Raw genomic sequence first — 14,538 nt, 5'->3', positions numbered from 1 at the left:
TGGGAAGGGTATACAGCCTGACCGAACAGAAATATATAAATATATATAGTATCTATTCCGGCACCCTAAGGGGACCAGCACCGGTTGACCGGTGTGGCTTACCGACCGCTAAAAAGCGGAGTGTGTCTCCTCCAGATTCCCTGCCTTAGGTCTCCCAGCGTTGCAGAGCTCTTTCCAGAAAATCCTCCACAGGCAGAATGCCAAAGAAATGGCTGCCGGAGCTCTCAGGGGAGGAGTGGAGCCGTGGGCGGCGTTAGAAAAGTGCGGGAATCTGGAGTCCCCACAGTGATCAGTGAGGGGGGAGGAAACATCCAGGATGCTCCGGCCCTCACAGCCGACGTCAGTTCGGCAGTCCCGCCCTTATCCCTGATAGACAGGCCCGGGGGCGGGAATTTTGCTACTAGGCCGCAATTGAAGCCGGGGACTAAATTTAATACCGCGGCCGTCACAAATAAGCAGCTGCTGCAGCGTCCGGGATGCAGGGGCTCCATGCACATCCCCCATGGGGATACAGAGTACCTTAGTGATGCAGGGCCCGGTCCCTGAGGATAAATAAACTCCTGTCCGACAGAATCCCACAGGGGCTGCGGAGGGAGCACGGTCCCAGTGACTGGATGACCGCTCAGGATCCCACTTCTCCCAGAGCCGCTAAGGGATGGTGAAGGAGACGGCATGAGGCTCCTGCCTTTGTACCCACAATGGGTACCTCAACCTTAACAGCACCGCCGACATAGTGGGGTGAGAAGGGAACATGCCGGGGGCCCCGTGGGGGCCCACTTTTCTTCCAACCGATATAACTAAAATGAGATGATGAGTGGATGTGTGCCTCCTTCCACACAAAGCATAAAACTGAGGAGCCCGTGATGCACGGGAGGGTGTATAGGCAGAGGGGAGGGGTTACACTTTTTAAAGTGTAATACTTTGTGTGGCCTCCGGAGGCAGAAGCTATACACCCAATTGTCTGGGTCTCCCAATGGAGCGACAAAGAAAAGGAATTTACACATCTGAGCATGCTCAGTTAAAAAAACCTGGATCCGTCAGTGGAATGCATTTTTTGCAGCATTACGATGGATCCGGCGCCCATAGGCTTTCATTTTACAACACGCCGGTGACAAAAAACGTTCCCTCTGTGTCAGCAGCTGGACACAGAAATTTTGCCAGATTCGACGCACGCCGGATGAAACGCAAGGGCATCAAGCACAATCTGGCACTAATACAATTCAATGAGGATAAAAACGCATCCGGTGCAGGAACCGTTTTATCCGGTATTCGCCGGATTGTGCCTGACGGCAAAAACCAGATATCTGAAAGCAGTCTTACTGACATCAGTAATGTGTATGCCCCCCCACTGACCCCAGTAATGTCTATGCCAGTTACTGACCTCAGTAATGTGTATGCCCCCCACTGAGCCTAGTAATGTCTATGCCCCCCCACTGACCCCAGTAATGTCTATGCCACTTACTGACCTCAGTAATGTGTATGCCCCCCACTGACCCCAGTAATGTCTATGCCACTTACTGACCTCAGTAATGTGTATGCCCCCCACTGATCCCAGTAATGTTTATGTCCCCCATTGACTGCAGTAATGTCTATGCCACTTACTGACCTCCATATTTTCATTGAATCTTTGTATTGTTTAACTTCCTGTTTGTTTATGAAGGGATAGTATATATGCTATATACAGTATTGGGTGGAACTGAGTTAATTATATTAGTCCGGCCCTCTAAAACCATCCCAATTTCTCATGCAGCCCCATGGGAAAATAAATTGCCCACCCCTGCCATAGATGCTATTTACATTTCTTTTGCCCAGATATAGGACTTTGCATTTGTCTCTGTTAAACACGATTCTGTTCTCCTCAGCCCATTGTTCAAGTGTGTCTAGATCCTTTTGAATACGATCTCTTTCCTGTCTAGTGTTTGCTACTCCTCCTCTCTTAGTAGCAGCTGCAAATTTTATGAGTTCCCCAATAATTCCGTTGTCCGGATCATTTATAAAGATATTAAACAGCACTGGCCCAGGACAGAGCCTTGCGGCACCGCGCTTTTGACTTTCCTCCAGTTTGATGTGTAGCCATTTTAGTATTACTCATTGTAAGCCAGTTGTGAATCCATCTAACTGATTTTTTGTTGATTCCGTACTTGATCATTTTTTTCAATGAGGATGTTATGTGATACTTTATTGAATGCCTTACTGAAGTCCAGGTATACTATATCCACGGCATTCCCCTGATCCAACCATTCAGTGACTGTATTTAATGTCCACACCTAATCTAATTTTTACATATTTACCCTTCACTGAAAAGCAAGAACATCTTTTCACCAACTGGAAAAAAAGTCACGAACTTAAGAAGGAGACTGAAGAAATAATAAATAGTAAGTAGAACATCCAAATCCTAATATTCACCTACCAATCAAGGTACAAGAAAACAAATCAACTCTACCTTTGTATGGAGAGTATCCATAAGGAGCAATCCTCAAGCCAACCATGCTTTCTGTCAAGTTTAGTACCTAAAGACAGGATGAACAGTCATCATATCTGTAATAGGTTACAAAAAAGAGCATTTCTGGAAATAAACCTGCATCCTGTGGGCGAATAGACACAGACGTAGTTACAATTCGGGATGAGAAGTGTCAGAGAGCACTCCTTTCTGAGGAAACCGTGAGAGAACCTTTGCGTCCCCTCACTGAAGGGACATCATGTATATGTGCGTGGTATCAAAGTGTGCGTGGCACCAAAGAGGATCTAAGGACCAAATGATTATTACATCCGGCAGACCAGAGGCTAAACCCTAATGTATGGCCAGGTATCGCATCATCAGAGGTCATTACTACTGCTCGGAGGTCACTTACACCTGGGAAAGCCCAATTTTCATTTTGGTTAAACATATACAGTTCTTTAAATGGGTAGTATGACGGCCACTACACAGTCACAAGGGAAATGGCAAGGTTTTCAGTTACATTACAGAAATTGTTTAGAAATCCAAGAAGCAGAAATTGCCTAATATACATTTATGGAGGCTTCTTTCCATAAGAACACATTAGGCAACTGTAGGATATGGGATTTCCTCATTATTTCTATAAAGCAGCTGAAACCAGTAGCTCATTTAAAAGGGTTGTCTCATCTTATTAAATTAGTAAAATTGCAAAGTGCTTGTAAAAACAAAAGCAACTTCAGAATTTACTCCTTACTAAAAATCCTCTCCATTCTCAAGACCAAAAGGATTTTTATTTCTATAGTTCTCAGCTCATGGTCAAGCTTTTTTCTATACAGTTTGTAAGCGCTGCTCTATGGCTGAGCAGATAGCTAGATATGACGAGCTTCGTCGTTCCTGCACTCCTCCGATATTACAGAGGCGATGCAGAATCGGAGAGCACACAGATCATGAAGATCGTACAGTCAGGAGCACGGCCCCCCGGACAGCAGGAAGCCGGGAGGCAGAAGAGCGGTGCTCTCCTGAAGAATCTAAGTGAGACATCCCCATAAAGGAGGACACATCATTCAGACTACTGCACATGACCACAGCTGGTTACTGACTTTGTCATCCTCTTGCTGACTGCTGGGCTCACGTTTCTTTTTCTTCTTTTTCTCGGCACCTGGCTGAGAATCTGGGTTTACAAATGACTGAAAATCCACCTTTGAATGAAACAGGTAGCGACCATTTTCCACATCACAGTAGTAATAAATCCCAGTTGAAGGATCATAATATAGCTGGGATTCCTATCATAGGAAAAAAAGAACAAAATGTACATGTTACATATCACATGATGCCATTATTCCTGCTTTACTGTACAGAGGAAAGTACACAGAAAATAAAGTCCTTTTTGGCACCATTTTGGTATATTTGTATATAGGGAAAAAAAAAACAACCCTAACTTTTCTATAGAGTTATGATTGCAGCCATGTAAACTATTTTTGGGAATTTTTAATTTTACTATTAGACTTACATTTTAGTGCAGAATGACTTGGAACAGAAGCAAATTAATGGGAAAAAGCTTCAGATATTTATGGCAAATCTGGGGCTGGTGACTGCAAAGGTATCTCCGACCCATCAAACGCCTTAGTTTCTGTGTACAATACAGATCACGGCATCTAAGATGTTAAATAGATGCGTCTCTGATCCCAATTATTACAGTGTCAGTAAGGTCCATCACTGCTGAGCTCCTGCCGTTGATCAGAATGACACAACTTCCATGCCCATGTAAGACATTATATGGTGCACATATATACACTACTCAACATTGAAGGGATAGCCAAAGCTTGGTCTAGAGACCACGTAGGTAACACCATGAAAAGGCCTGCAAAAGGGAACGTCACACTGGTCTTAACCCCGGCATTATGATGTGCGGTGGCATAATGTACCCAGTAGCCAGATCTTTTGTTTTCATTCCAGGTATACTAACGGCTCGGCATTAAATTGATTCAGTGGTGAATCAGTTGTACGACCAGAGTAGTTTTTCAACAAGACAACACCATGTTAATTGTACTATTATAAGCAGCCTGTGTGGTATACAGAGCTGGTGAAATAAGTATTGAACACATGAAGAACAAGAGGTGCAAAAAGCCATGGAAAGTCATGACACCAGCTGAAATTATCAGCAATTAGAAAGCAACCCTGCCACTTAGTGAAAAATAACATCAGTTGGTTCAACTGATGTCCTACAAAAAGGTGTCTAATGACAAAGGTGCCAACCAATAAACATCTCATGATGTGTAAAACCAGTGAGCTGTCTCAAGATCTCCTCAACCTTATTGTTGTAATACATACTGATGGATTTGGAGAGCTACAGGGAGAACTAGAATCAGCAGATACAATAGTTAACTCCTCCCCCCAAAAAAACAGTAAGTAATGCACTCCATTGCATGCGTACACACTCACCATGCAAGACCTCACTGCTGAATAAAAAGCATGTACAAGCGTATTTAAAGTTCGATCAACAAAATTTATACAAGTCTGTGAAATACTGAGAGAACATAATCTGGTCTGATGAGAGCAACCATGTTTGGATCCCAAAAGGCCCAAAACACCAACCAAGAGTGAAATTTGGAGGTACGAACATCATGGTGTGAGGCTGTTTTCCGTTTTATTGTTGGGAAACTTAATGTAATTGAAGGAAAGATGAATGGACAAGTGTACCGAGGCATTCTTGATAAAAATCTGCTGCCAACTACCAGGATGATGAAGATGAAACAAATGTGGACATTTCAGCAACACAATGATCCCAAACACACAGCCAGCCACAACTCTAGATTGGTTTCAGAGAAAGAAAATAAAGCTGCTAGAATGGCCCAGCCAATCACTTGACCTGAAGCCAATATACAATTTATGAAAGGAACTAAAGCTCATAGTTCATAGAAGGAGCCTATGGAGAATTCAGGATTTGAAGAGTGTTTGTGTGGAAGAATAGGCCAAAATCAGACCTGAGCAAAATATATGTGGCCAGGTTCTCAATACAGGAGGTGTCTTGAAGTTGTCATCACCAACAAAGGCTTTTGTTCGAATTATTAAATAAACTTTATTAAGCGTGTTCAATACTTTTTTCCTGTGTCTTTTCTCATTATTACACATCACTAAATTTATGCACATCTATATTTTGAGTTCTCGGCCTGTGTGGATTGGATGGGTTGTTACCAACATCTGGTGGAAAATTCATGTCAATATCACCTTTAGAAATATATGTTGAAAATTGGTGAGGTGTTCAATACTTATTTCTCCACTGTGGCCTGTAGCATCTCTGTACTTGTTTTGCATTGAGCACATCTGGGATGGTATCATTGGTCGAGAATGGAGAGTGGCAGAACCTTCCACAGAGAACCATTAATAACCTCAGTGATCGTAGTCAAGGTGTGCAAGTTCTGTGTGTGGTGTTCATATTTGATACTGAATAATGATATTTTTTCATAATTTTGTATATATTTTGTCATTATGTCCTAGCATAATTCCTTTTGGTGTTGCAATTTCAACGTTCAGGAACAAAGCACACAGTGAATTTTCTGTTAGATGAATGTACAGTGTAAACACGCACCGAGTCGTAGTAAAATCCAGTGCTGTGGTCGTAATACATCCCAGTGTTCTCATCATAGGTAAATCCAGTCTGAGATAAGGCGGCTTCTGCGGTTGCTCTCAAGCTCTCAGCAAGTGACGTTCCTTGCTCTTCCTAAAAAGTAGAATATGGTTATCCATGAATTGTATAGTGCAATCATATCCTGCAGTGCTGTATACAACATCATTTCTCAATCTTAAGCTTGTACTGCTGAGCCCAGTGATTGCCTGCAGCGGTTACAAGCGCTGAGTTGCGATACCACTGCTGCAGCTTGTTAAAAACCATGTGCAATAGCAGAAAGGCAACGCTGGACCTGGAAAAGGCGTGTAATGCTGCAAAGGATTTTTTATTTTTGAGATGAGCAAACTTAGGCAGTGTGCCCACGATCAGGCTTCAGTGTTTTGGACGCAGCATGTTTTCACTGTGTCCAAAACGCTGCGTTGTACAATACAAGTACAGTGGATGGAGTCTCTAGAAATCCCCTGCCCACGATTCTTTGTTTTTCCCGCAGCGTAAACTGACATGTGGTGCGCCTTCCCGAGCCACAGCATGTTAGTTTATACTTGCAGGGATGCGAGTGTTCTCCGCACTCCGCAAGGAGAACAGAGAGAAAGACCGCAGCAGCCTGAATCCTGATCGTGGGCACGGGACGCTGGAGTCTTCTGCGGAGAGAACTCGCAGTCCCACAGGAGAGGACATGCTGCGTCTAAAACGCTGCTATGTACAGTACAAGCACAGAGAATGGGATTTCTAGAAATCCCGTGCCCACTGTGTGTGTACATCCCACCGCGTAAAATGACCTGCGGTGGCGCTTTCTGAGCCGCAGCATGTCAATTCTTTCCTTCGCAGTCGCAAACATTCTCCACAGGGAGAACAGAAGAGAGAGACCCCAACTGCCCGAGCCCGGAACGTGGGCACGAGCAGCTGTGGTCTCCTGCGGAGGAGACTCGCGGCCCCTGATCGTGGGCACGTACCCTTATGATATATGTAAAACGCTTTAGCCTTTGGACTATTCAACTGTAAAACTGGACAATAGCAATGAGGCCTCACTAGATCTCCCTGTGCAGATGCCGTTGGGTTGTTCTGTTAGAAGCTGGACACCATGTCCCCGATTGCGTACCTGGCTGTAATTGTCTTCCTGCCCTGTTCCATCACACTGACTCTTACTTTCTTCTGGCTTCTCCGGTAGATCTGTCCCGGCCTGTGATGCATCTATAGTGGACTCGCTGCCATTACTTGGCTGCACCTCATGGGTGTAATTCTCAGAGGAAGACTGGTAATAGTAGTAATCTGAAAGGCAATGATAGTAACCGTGACTATAGAGTTTCCAGGGATTCCCATCTCCGTTGTAGAAACACAATCACAATTATAGGACATTTCTGCAGTCTTGTAATGGGGTAACGATCACGGACTGGAGCCTGAGAGCTCATGTCCACATGTGTTTTACTACCGGGTTTTCCTGAAAATAAGACAGGGACTTATATTATTTTTTGCTCTGAAAGGTGCACTAGGGCTTAATTTCAGGGGATGTCTTATATTTTTCAATAAACAATCCACAATTATCCTTGAACAAAAAAAAAAAACAAACAAACATTTATTAAAATATAATATGTCATCACATTCTGGAACATTGACATTTTGTATTTATCCTATTACTGGGTCAGATGCACATTTTCTTATCTGATCTGCTATTCTCGTGGCGCAGAATCAGTCCTATAGTGGTGGGTACAAACCATATATACCGAGGTTTAAATGACCTGCTTAAATATATTATTCTCTGTGTACTGCTAACTTTACCCCCACAAGAAAGCAGACAATTCCTAAAAGAACCGAACTTACCAGACCCCAAACAATAATTGGCAAGTTAATGGGCTCTCATATACAATTGTTCTATAGCAGTTGGCTCCCCCCGGTGACTGGAAGCTGAGGAGTGATATTGGTACCCGATCTGTTTGTCAGAGCTACACTGTAATGCAGATGGAACAGCAAAGGACCTGACAGAAACAGATCTCTGTGTGAGAGCCCATCCACCATCGTCACTCGCCAACTGTAATTGTTTCGGGTCTGGTGAGTGCTATTTTTCTGGGGGGGGGGGGGAGGGGGATGCCTGCTTTCTTTTGGGAGTGTCTGCTTTCCTTGATGAAGAGTCCTGCTGTATTGTTTAAGTTTTTTTTTTTTATTTTAGAAGTTTGGACACTTCGTCATGGAATCACAACAAGGGCTTATATTTTAAGCGTACTCAAAAAAAAGCCCTCAAAAGGGCTTATTTTCAGGGTAGGTCTGATTTTCAGGGAAATAGGGTAGTAGGGCTAGACCTGAAATATTAGAGGCCACTACTGTATCTCTGTATGCCACCAATACAGTTCCACACCAAAGAGGCATGAGGCTATGTATGCCCAGAGACAGAGCTCTAAAGTCATCCCAATACTTTACACTGTAGCTCCAACTGCTCTGAATCACTACAAAAGCCTTAAAGTATATACATATATATTACAGCATATATTGCATATCTATTTGACTTATATCAGGTCTTCATGCGTGTTGTAACAATTACATCTTAAAATCTTTTTGAGATTAGATTAGTGACTTAGCTTTCAAATTAACTGGGATGTGCTGGTCACGCTCTTTACATTTTTTTTACTAAAAAGCAGAACACTTAAGCGGGCTTTACACGCTACGATATCGTTAATGAATTATCGTCGGGGTCACGTTGTTTGTGACGCACATCCGGCGTCATTAACGATATCGCAGCGTGTGACACGTATATGCGATCTTAAGCGACCGCAAAAGTGGTGAAAATCGTTCACCATGGAGAGGTCGGCCTAAAACAAAAAATCGTTAATTGTTTATTATCGATGTTGTTCGTCGCTCCTGCGGCACCAAACATCGCTGTGTGCGACACCGCAGGAGCGACGAACGTCTCCTTACATACCTCCTCCAACAATGAGGAAGAAAGGAGGTGGGCGGGATATTATGTCCCGCTCATCTCCGCCCCTCCGCTTTGATTGGCCAGCCGCTTTGTGACGTTGTGGTGACGTCGCTGTGACGCCGAACGCACCTACCCCTTGAGGGAGGGATTGTTCAGCAGACACAGCGACGCCGCCGACCAGGTAAGTGCGTGTGATGCTGCCGTAGCGATAATGTTCGCTGCGGCAGCGATCACACGATATCGCATGTACGACGGGGGCGGGTGCTTTCGCGCTCGATATCGCTAGCAATTGCTAGGAATATCGTAGCGTGTAAAGCCCCCTTTAGGCCCTGTGCACACTAGAAAATGTGATTTTCTTAAGAAAAATCTGCACCCTCTGGCAGAATTCTGCACACGCGGCAAAATGCACCCAAAAACCGCATGCAGTTTTACTGCAGATGTTGCGGTTTTTCCGCGGATTTGTCCCTGTGGTTTTTTACCATTATCTATGGCAAAAACGCAGGTACCTGCAGAAAAGATGTGACATGCACATTCTTTTTTGCTGCAGAAATTCTGCAGCAAAACCTATGGAAAAAAAATGCAGTGTGCGCACAGCATTTTGGATTTCCCATAGATTTTGCTGGGGGAAGGACTGCAGGAAGGTTATGGACAAAAATCCGCACCTTTTCTGCAGCAAAAACCGCAGTGTGCAGACAGGGCCTTAAGGGGGCTTTACACGCAGCGATATCGCTAGCGAGCGTACCCGCCCCATAGTTTGTGCGTCACGGGCAAATTGCTGCCCGTGGCGCACAATATCGTTAACACCCGTCACACGTACTAACCTTCCTAGCGACGACGCTGTGGGTGGCGAACAACCTCTTCGTTAAGGGGGAGGTTCGTGCGCCGTTACACAGCGGCCGACCAATAGAAGCGGAGGGGCGGAGAACAGCCACATTATCGACACGCCCACCTCAGTGCCGGAGGACGCAGGTAAGCTGTTCGTCGTTCTCGAGGTGTCACACGTAGCGATGTGTGCTGCCTCAGGAACGTTGAACAACCTACGTCCACAACGACCAACGAGATTTTGAAAATGAATGACGTGTCAACGATCAACGATAAGGTATTTTTGATCGCTAGCACTCGCTCGGAGCCGTTACACGCTATGACGTCGCTAACAACGCCGGATGTGCGTCACGAATTCCGTGACCCCCGACGACATATCGTTAGATATGTCATTGCGTGTAACGGGGCCTTTAGGGCTGCTTTCTATTACATCCAGAAAAAAAAAATATAAACACAAAATATTATCAATAATGGGGAGGAGGTGTGCACAGCCTGGGGTGATCATATGAGTGATGCCCTATGTGTGAAAACAGAATTGTACACAAAGGAGAAAAAGGCACACATAACCCGGGCGCACATCAAGAATAATAATAAAGACATTTCAATAATGTATAATAATATTTTATTGGGTCAATGAAAAAACACACAATTTAAAATCACTTAAAACAGACAATACATCACAAAAAGGCCTCAAGTTGTAATACAATAGCTCCGGGATAATATACCAATTGATACAGATCTAAAAAAATTTGAATAGATCCAAAATATCCACGAAATGTATCAAAGAATTCTCCACATTGTAAGTACAATATTTAGTGGCATGCAAAGAGGAGTTCGGACAATAATGTGCAGTCGGCACCTTAAGGGTTAATTCCCAGCAAGGCAAGGGGAAAAAAAAAGAAAAAAAAAGGGGGGGGGGCGCACTGACAAGTGTTTTAATACATTAAGGATTTAGCACATGAAATCATAACCATGGTCATTGAAATTGCACAACATGATAGTATATCTCAGCACCTCCCCCCTTTGTTTTTTTCCCCCCTGCCTTGCTGGGAATTAACCCTTAAGGTGCCGACTGCACATTATTGTCCGAACTCATCTTTAAATATTGTACTTACAATGTGGAGAATTCTTTGATACATTTTGTGGATATTCTGGATCTATTCATTAGCAATTTTTTTTAGATCTGTATCAATTGGTATATTATCCCGGAGCTATTGTATTACAACTTGAGGCCTTTTTGTGATTAAGTGATTTTAAATTGTGTGTTTTTTCATTAACCCAATAAAATATTATTATACATTATTGAAATGTCTTTATTATTATTCTTGATGTGCGCCCGGGTTATGTGTGCCTTTTTCTCCTTTGTGTACAAATTATTACCAGGCACCTGCCAGAACATATGATGCTGAAAAAGAGAATTTTGTTTACTTACCGTAAATTCTTTTTCTTATAGTTCCGACATGGGAGACCCAGACCATGGGTGTATAGCTTCTGCCTCCGGAGGACACCCAAAGTACTACACTAAAAGTGTAGCTCCTCCCTCCGGGCTATATACACCCCCTGGATGACAAATTAACCAGTTTAGTGCAAAAGCTGAAGGAGGACATCCACCCATAAGTAGAGATAGAGTAAAACCCGGAATAACCGGAACCTCTGTCTACAACAACGGCCGGTGAAACACACGGAACAAGAACTGCCAACAGGCAACAGGGAGGGTGCTGGGTCTCCAATGTCGGAACTATAAGAAGAAGGGAATTTTGTTTACTTACCGTAAATTCCTTTTCTTCTAGCTCCAATTGGGAGACCCAGACAATTGGGTGTATAGCTATGCCTCCGGAGGCCACACAAAGTATTACACTAAAAGTGTAAAGCCCCTCCCCTTCTGCCTATACACCCCCCGTGCTCCCACGGGCTCCTCAGTTTTGGTGCAAAAGCAAGAAGGAGGAAAAAATTATAAACTGGTTTAATGTAAATTCAATCCGAAGGAATATCGGAGAACTGAAACCATTCAACATGAACAACATGTGTACACAAAAAAACAGGAGCGGGTGCTGGGTCTCCCAATTGGAGCTAGAAGAAAAGGAATTTACGGTAAGTAAATAAAATTCCCTTCTTCTTTGTCGCTCCATTGGGAGACCCAGACAATTGGGACGTCCAAAAGCAGTCCCTGGGTGGGTAAATAATACCTCATAATAGAGCCGTAACGGCTCCGTCCTACAGGTGGGCAACCGCCGCCTGAAGGACTCGCCTACCTAGGCTGGCATCTGCCGAAGCATAGGTATGCACCTGATAGTGTTTCGTGAAAGTGTGCAGGCTCGACCAGGTAGCTGCCTGACACACCTGCTGAGCCGTAGCCTGGTGCCGCAAGGCCCAGGACGCTCCCACGGCCCTGGTAGAATGGGCCTTCAGCCCTGAGGGAACCGGAAGTCCCGAGGAACGATAAGCTTCGAGAATTGGTTCCTTGATCCACCGAGCCAGGGTTGATTTGGAAGCTTGTGTCCCTTTACGCTGGCCAGCGACAAGGACAAAGAGTGCATCCGAGCGGCGCAGGGGCGCCGTACGAGAAATGTAGAATCTGAGTGCTCTCACCAGATCTAACAAGTGCAAATCCTTTTCACATTGGTGAACTGGATGAGGACAAAAAGAGGGTAAGGAGATATCCTGATTGAGATGAAAGGGGGATACCACCTTAGGGAGAAATTCCGGAACCGGACGCAGAACCACCTTGTCCTGGTGAAACACCAGGAAAGGGGCTTTGCATGACAACGCTGCTAGCTCAGACACTCTCCGAAGTGATGTGACTGCTACCAGGAAGACCACTTTCTGCGAAAGGCGTGCGAGAGAAATATCCCTCATTGGCTCGAACGGTGGTTTCTGAAGAACCATCAGCACCCTGTTCAGATCCCAGGGTTCTAACGGACGCTTGTAAGGAGGGACGATGTGACAATCCCCCTGCAGGAACGTGCGTACCTGTGGAAGTCTGGTCAGGCGCTTCTGAAAAAACACAGAGAGCGCAGAGACTTGTCCCTTAAGGGAGCCGAGCGACAAACCCTTATCCAATCCGGATTGAAGAAAGGACAGAAAAGTGGGCAAGGCAAATGGCCAGGGAGAAAAACCCTGAGCAGAGCACCACGACAGGAATATTTTCCACGTCCTGTGGTAGATCTTGGCAGACGTTGGTTTCCTAGCCTGTCTCATAGTGGCAATGACCTCTTGAGATAATCCCGAAGACGCTAAGATCCAGGACTCAATGGCCACACAGTCAGGTTGAGGGCCGCAGAATTCAGATGGAAAAACGGCCCTTGAGACAGCAAGTCTGGTCGGTCTGGTAGTGCCCACGGTTGGCCGACCGTGAGATGCCACAGATCCGGGTACCACGACCTCCTCGGCCAGTCTGGAGCGACGAGGATGGCGCGGCGGCAGTCGGCCCTGATCTTGCGTAACACTCTGGGCAACAGTGCCAGAGGAGGAAACACATAAGGGAGTTGAAACTGCGACCAATCCTGAACTAAGGCGTCTGCCGCCAGAGCTCTGTGATCGTGAGATCGTGCCATGAATGCCGTGACCTTGTTGTTGTGCCGGGACGCCATTAGGTCGACGTCCGGCATCCCCCAGCGGCAACAGATCTCCTGAAACACGTCCGGGTGAAGGGACCATTCCCCTGCGTCCATGCCCTGGCGACTGAGAAAGTCTGCTTCCCAGTTTTCCACGCCCGGGATGTGAACTGCGGAGATGGTGGAGGCCGTGGCTTCCACCCACATCAAAATCCGCCGGACTTCCTGGAAGGCTTGCCGACTGCGTGTTCCGCCTTGGTGGTTGATGTAAGCCACCGCTGTGGAGTTGTCCGACTGAATTCGGATCTGCTTGCCTTCCAGCCACTGCTGGAACGCTTTTAGGGCAAGATACACTGCCCTGATCTCCAGAACATTGATCTGAAGTGAGGACTCTTGCTGAGTCCACGTACCCTGAGCCCTGTGGTGGAGAAAGACTGCTCCCCACCCTGACAGACTCGCGTCCGTCGTGACCACCTCCCAGGATGGGGGTAGGAAGGATTTCCCCTTCGATAAAGAAGTGGGAAGAAGCCACCACCGAAGGGAAGCTTTGGTTGCCTGAGAGAGGGAGACGTTCCTGTCGAGAGACGTCGGCTTCCTGTCCCATTTGCGTAGGATGTCCCATTGAAGAGGACGCAGGTGAAACTGCGCGAAAGGGACTGCCTCCATTGCTGCCACCATCTTCCCCAGGAAGTGCATGAGGCGCCTCAAGGGGTGTGACTGACCTTGAAGGAGATTGCAACCCTGTCTGCAGTGACCGCTGTTTGTTCAGCGGAAGCATCACCATCGCTGAGAGGGTATGAAAACTCCATGCCAAGATATGTCAGCGATTGGACCGGTGTCAGATTTGACTTTGGAAAATTGATGATCCACCCGAAACTCTGGAGAGTCTCCAGAGTAGCGTTGAGGCTGTGTTGGCATGCCTCTTGAGAGGGTGCCTTGACCAGCAGATCGTCTAAGTAAGGGATCACCGAGTGACCCTGAGAGTGGAGGACCGCAACTACTGTAGCCATGACCTTGGTGAAAACCCGTGGGGCTGTCGCCAGGCCGAACGGCAGTGCCGCGAACTGAAGGTGTTCGTCTCCGATGGCGAAGCGCAGGAAGCGCTGATGCTCTGGAGCAATCGGTACGTGGAGATAAGCATCTTTGATATCGATCGATGCAAGGAAATCTCCTTGGGACATTGAGGCGA

The 14,538-nt window shown here is 45.9% G+C and overlaps 1 protein-coding gene across 1 annotated transcript in view; it reads right to left on the bottom strand.

Moving 5' to 3' along the window:
• Positions 1–14,538, bottom strand: part of AGGF1 (angiogenic factor with G-patch and FHA domains 1) — a 94,369-nt gene that overhangs the window by 63,887 nt on the left and 15,944 nt on the right. Inside the window, exons 3-5 of the mRNA XM_075325546.1 lie at positions 7,165–7,334; positions 6,027–6,158; positions 3,538–3,720 (exon numbers count right to left, since the gene is read on the bottom strand). Of these exons, the coding sequence (XP_075181661.1) occupies positions 3,538–3,720; positions 6,027–6,158; positions 7,165–7,334 (485 nt within the window). The remainder of the gene's footprint in view (positions 1–3,537; positions 3,721–6,026; positions 6,159–7,164; positions 7,335–14,538) is intronic.

This window comes from Anomaloglossus baeobatrachus, chromosome 1 (genome assembly GCF_048569485.1).
Source record: "Anomaloglossus baeobatrachus isolate aAnoBae1 chromosome 1, aAnoBae1.hap1, whole genome shotgun sequence".
In the NCBI taxonomy this organism is placed as follows: domain Eukaryota; kingdom Metazoa; phylum Chordata; class Amphibia; order Anura; family Aromobatidae; genus Anomaloglossus; species Anomaloglossus baeobatrachus.
This window is presented reverse-complemented; position numbering and strand designations above follow the sequence as displayed.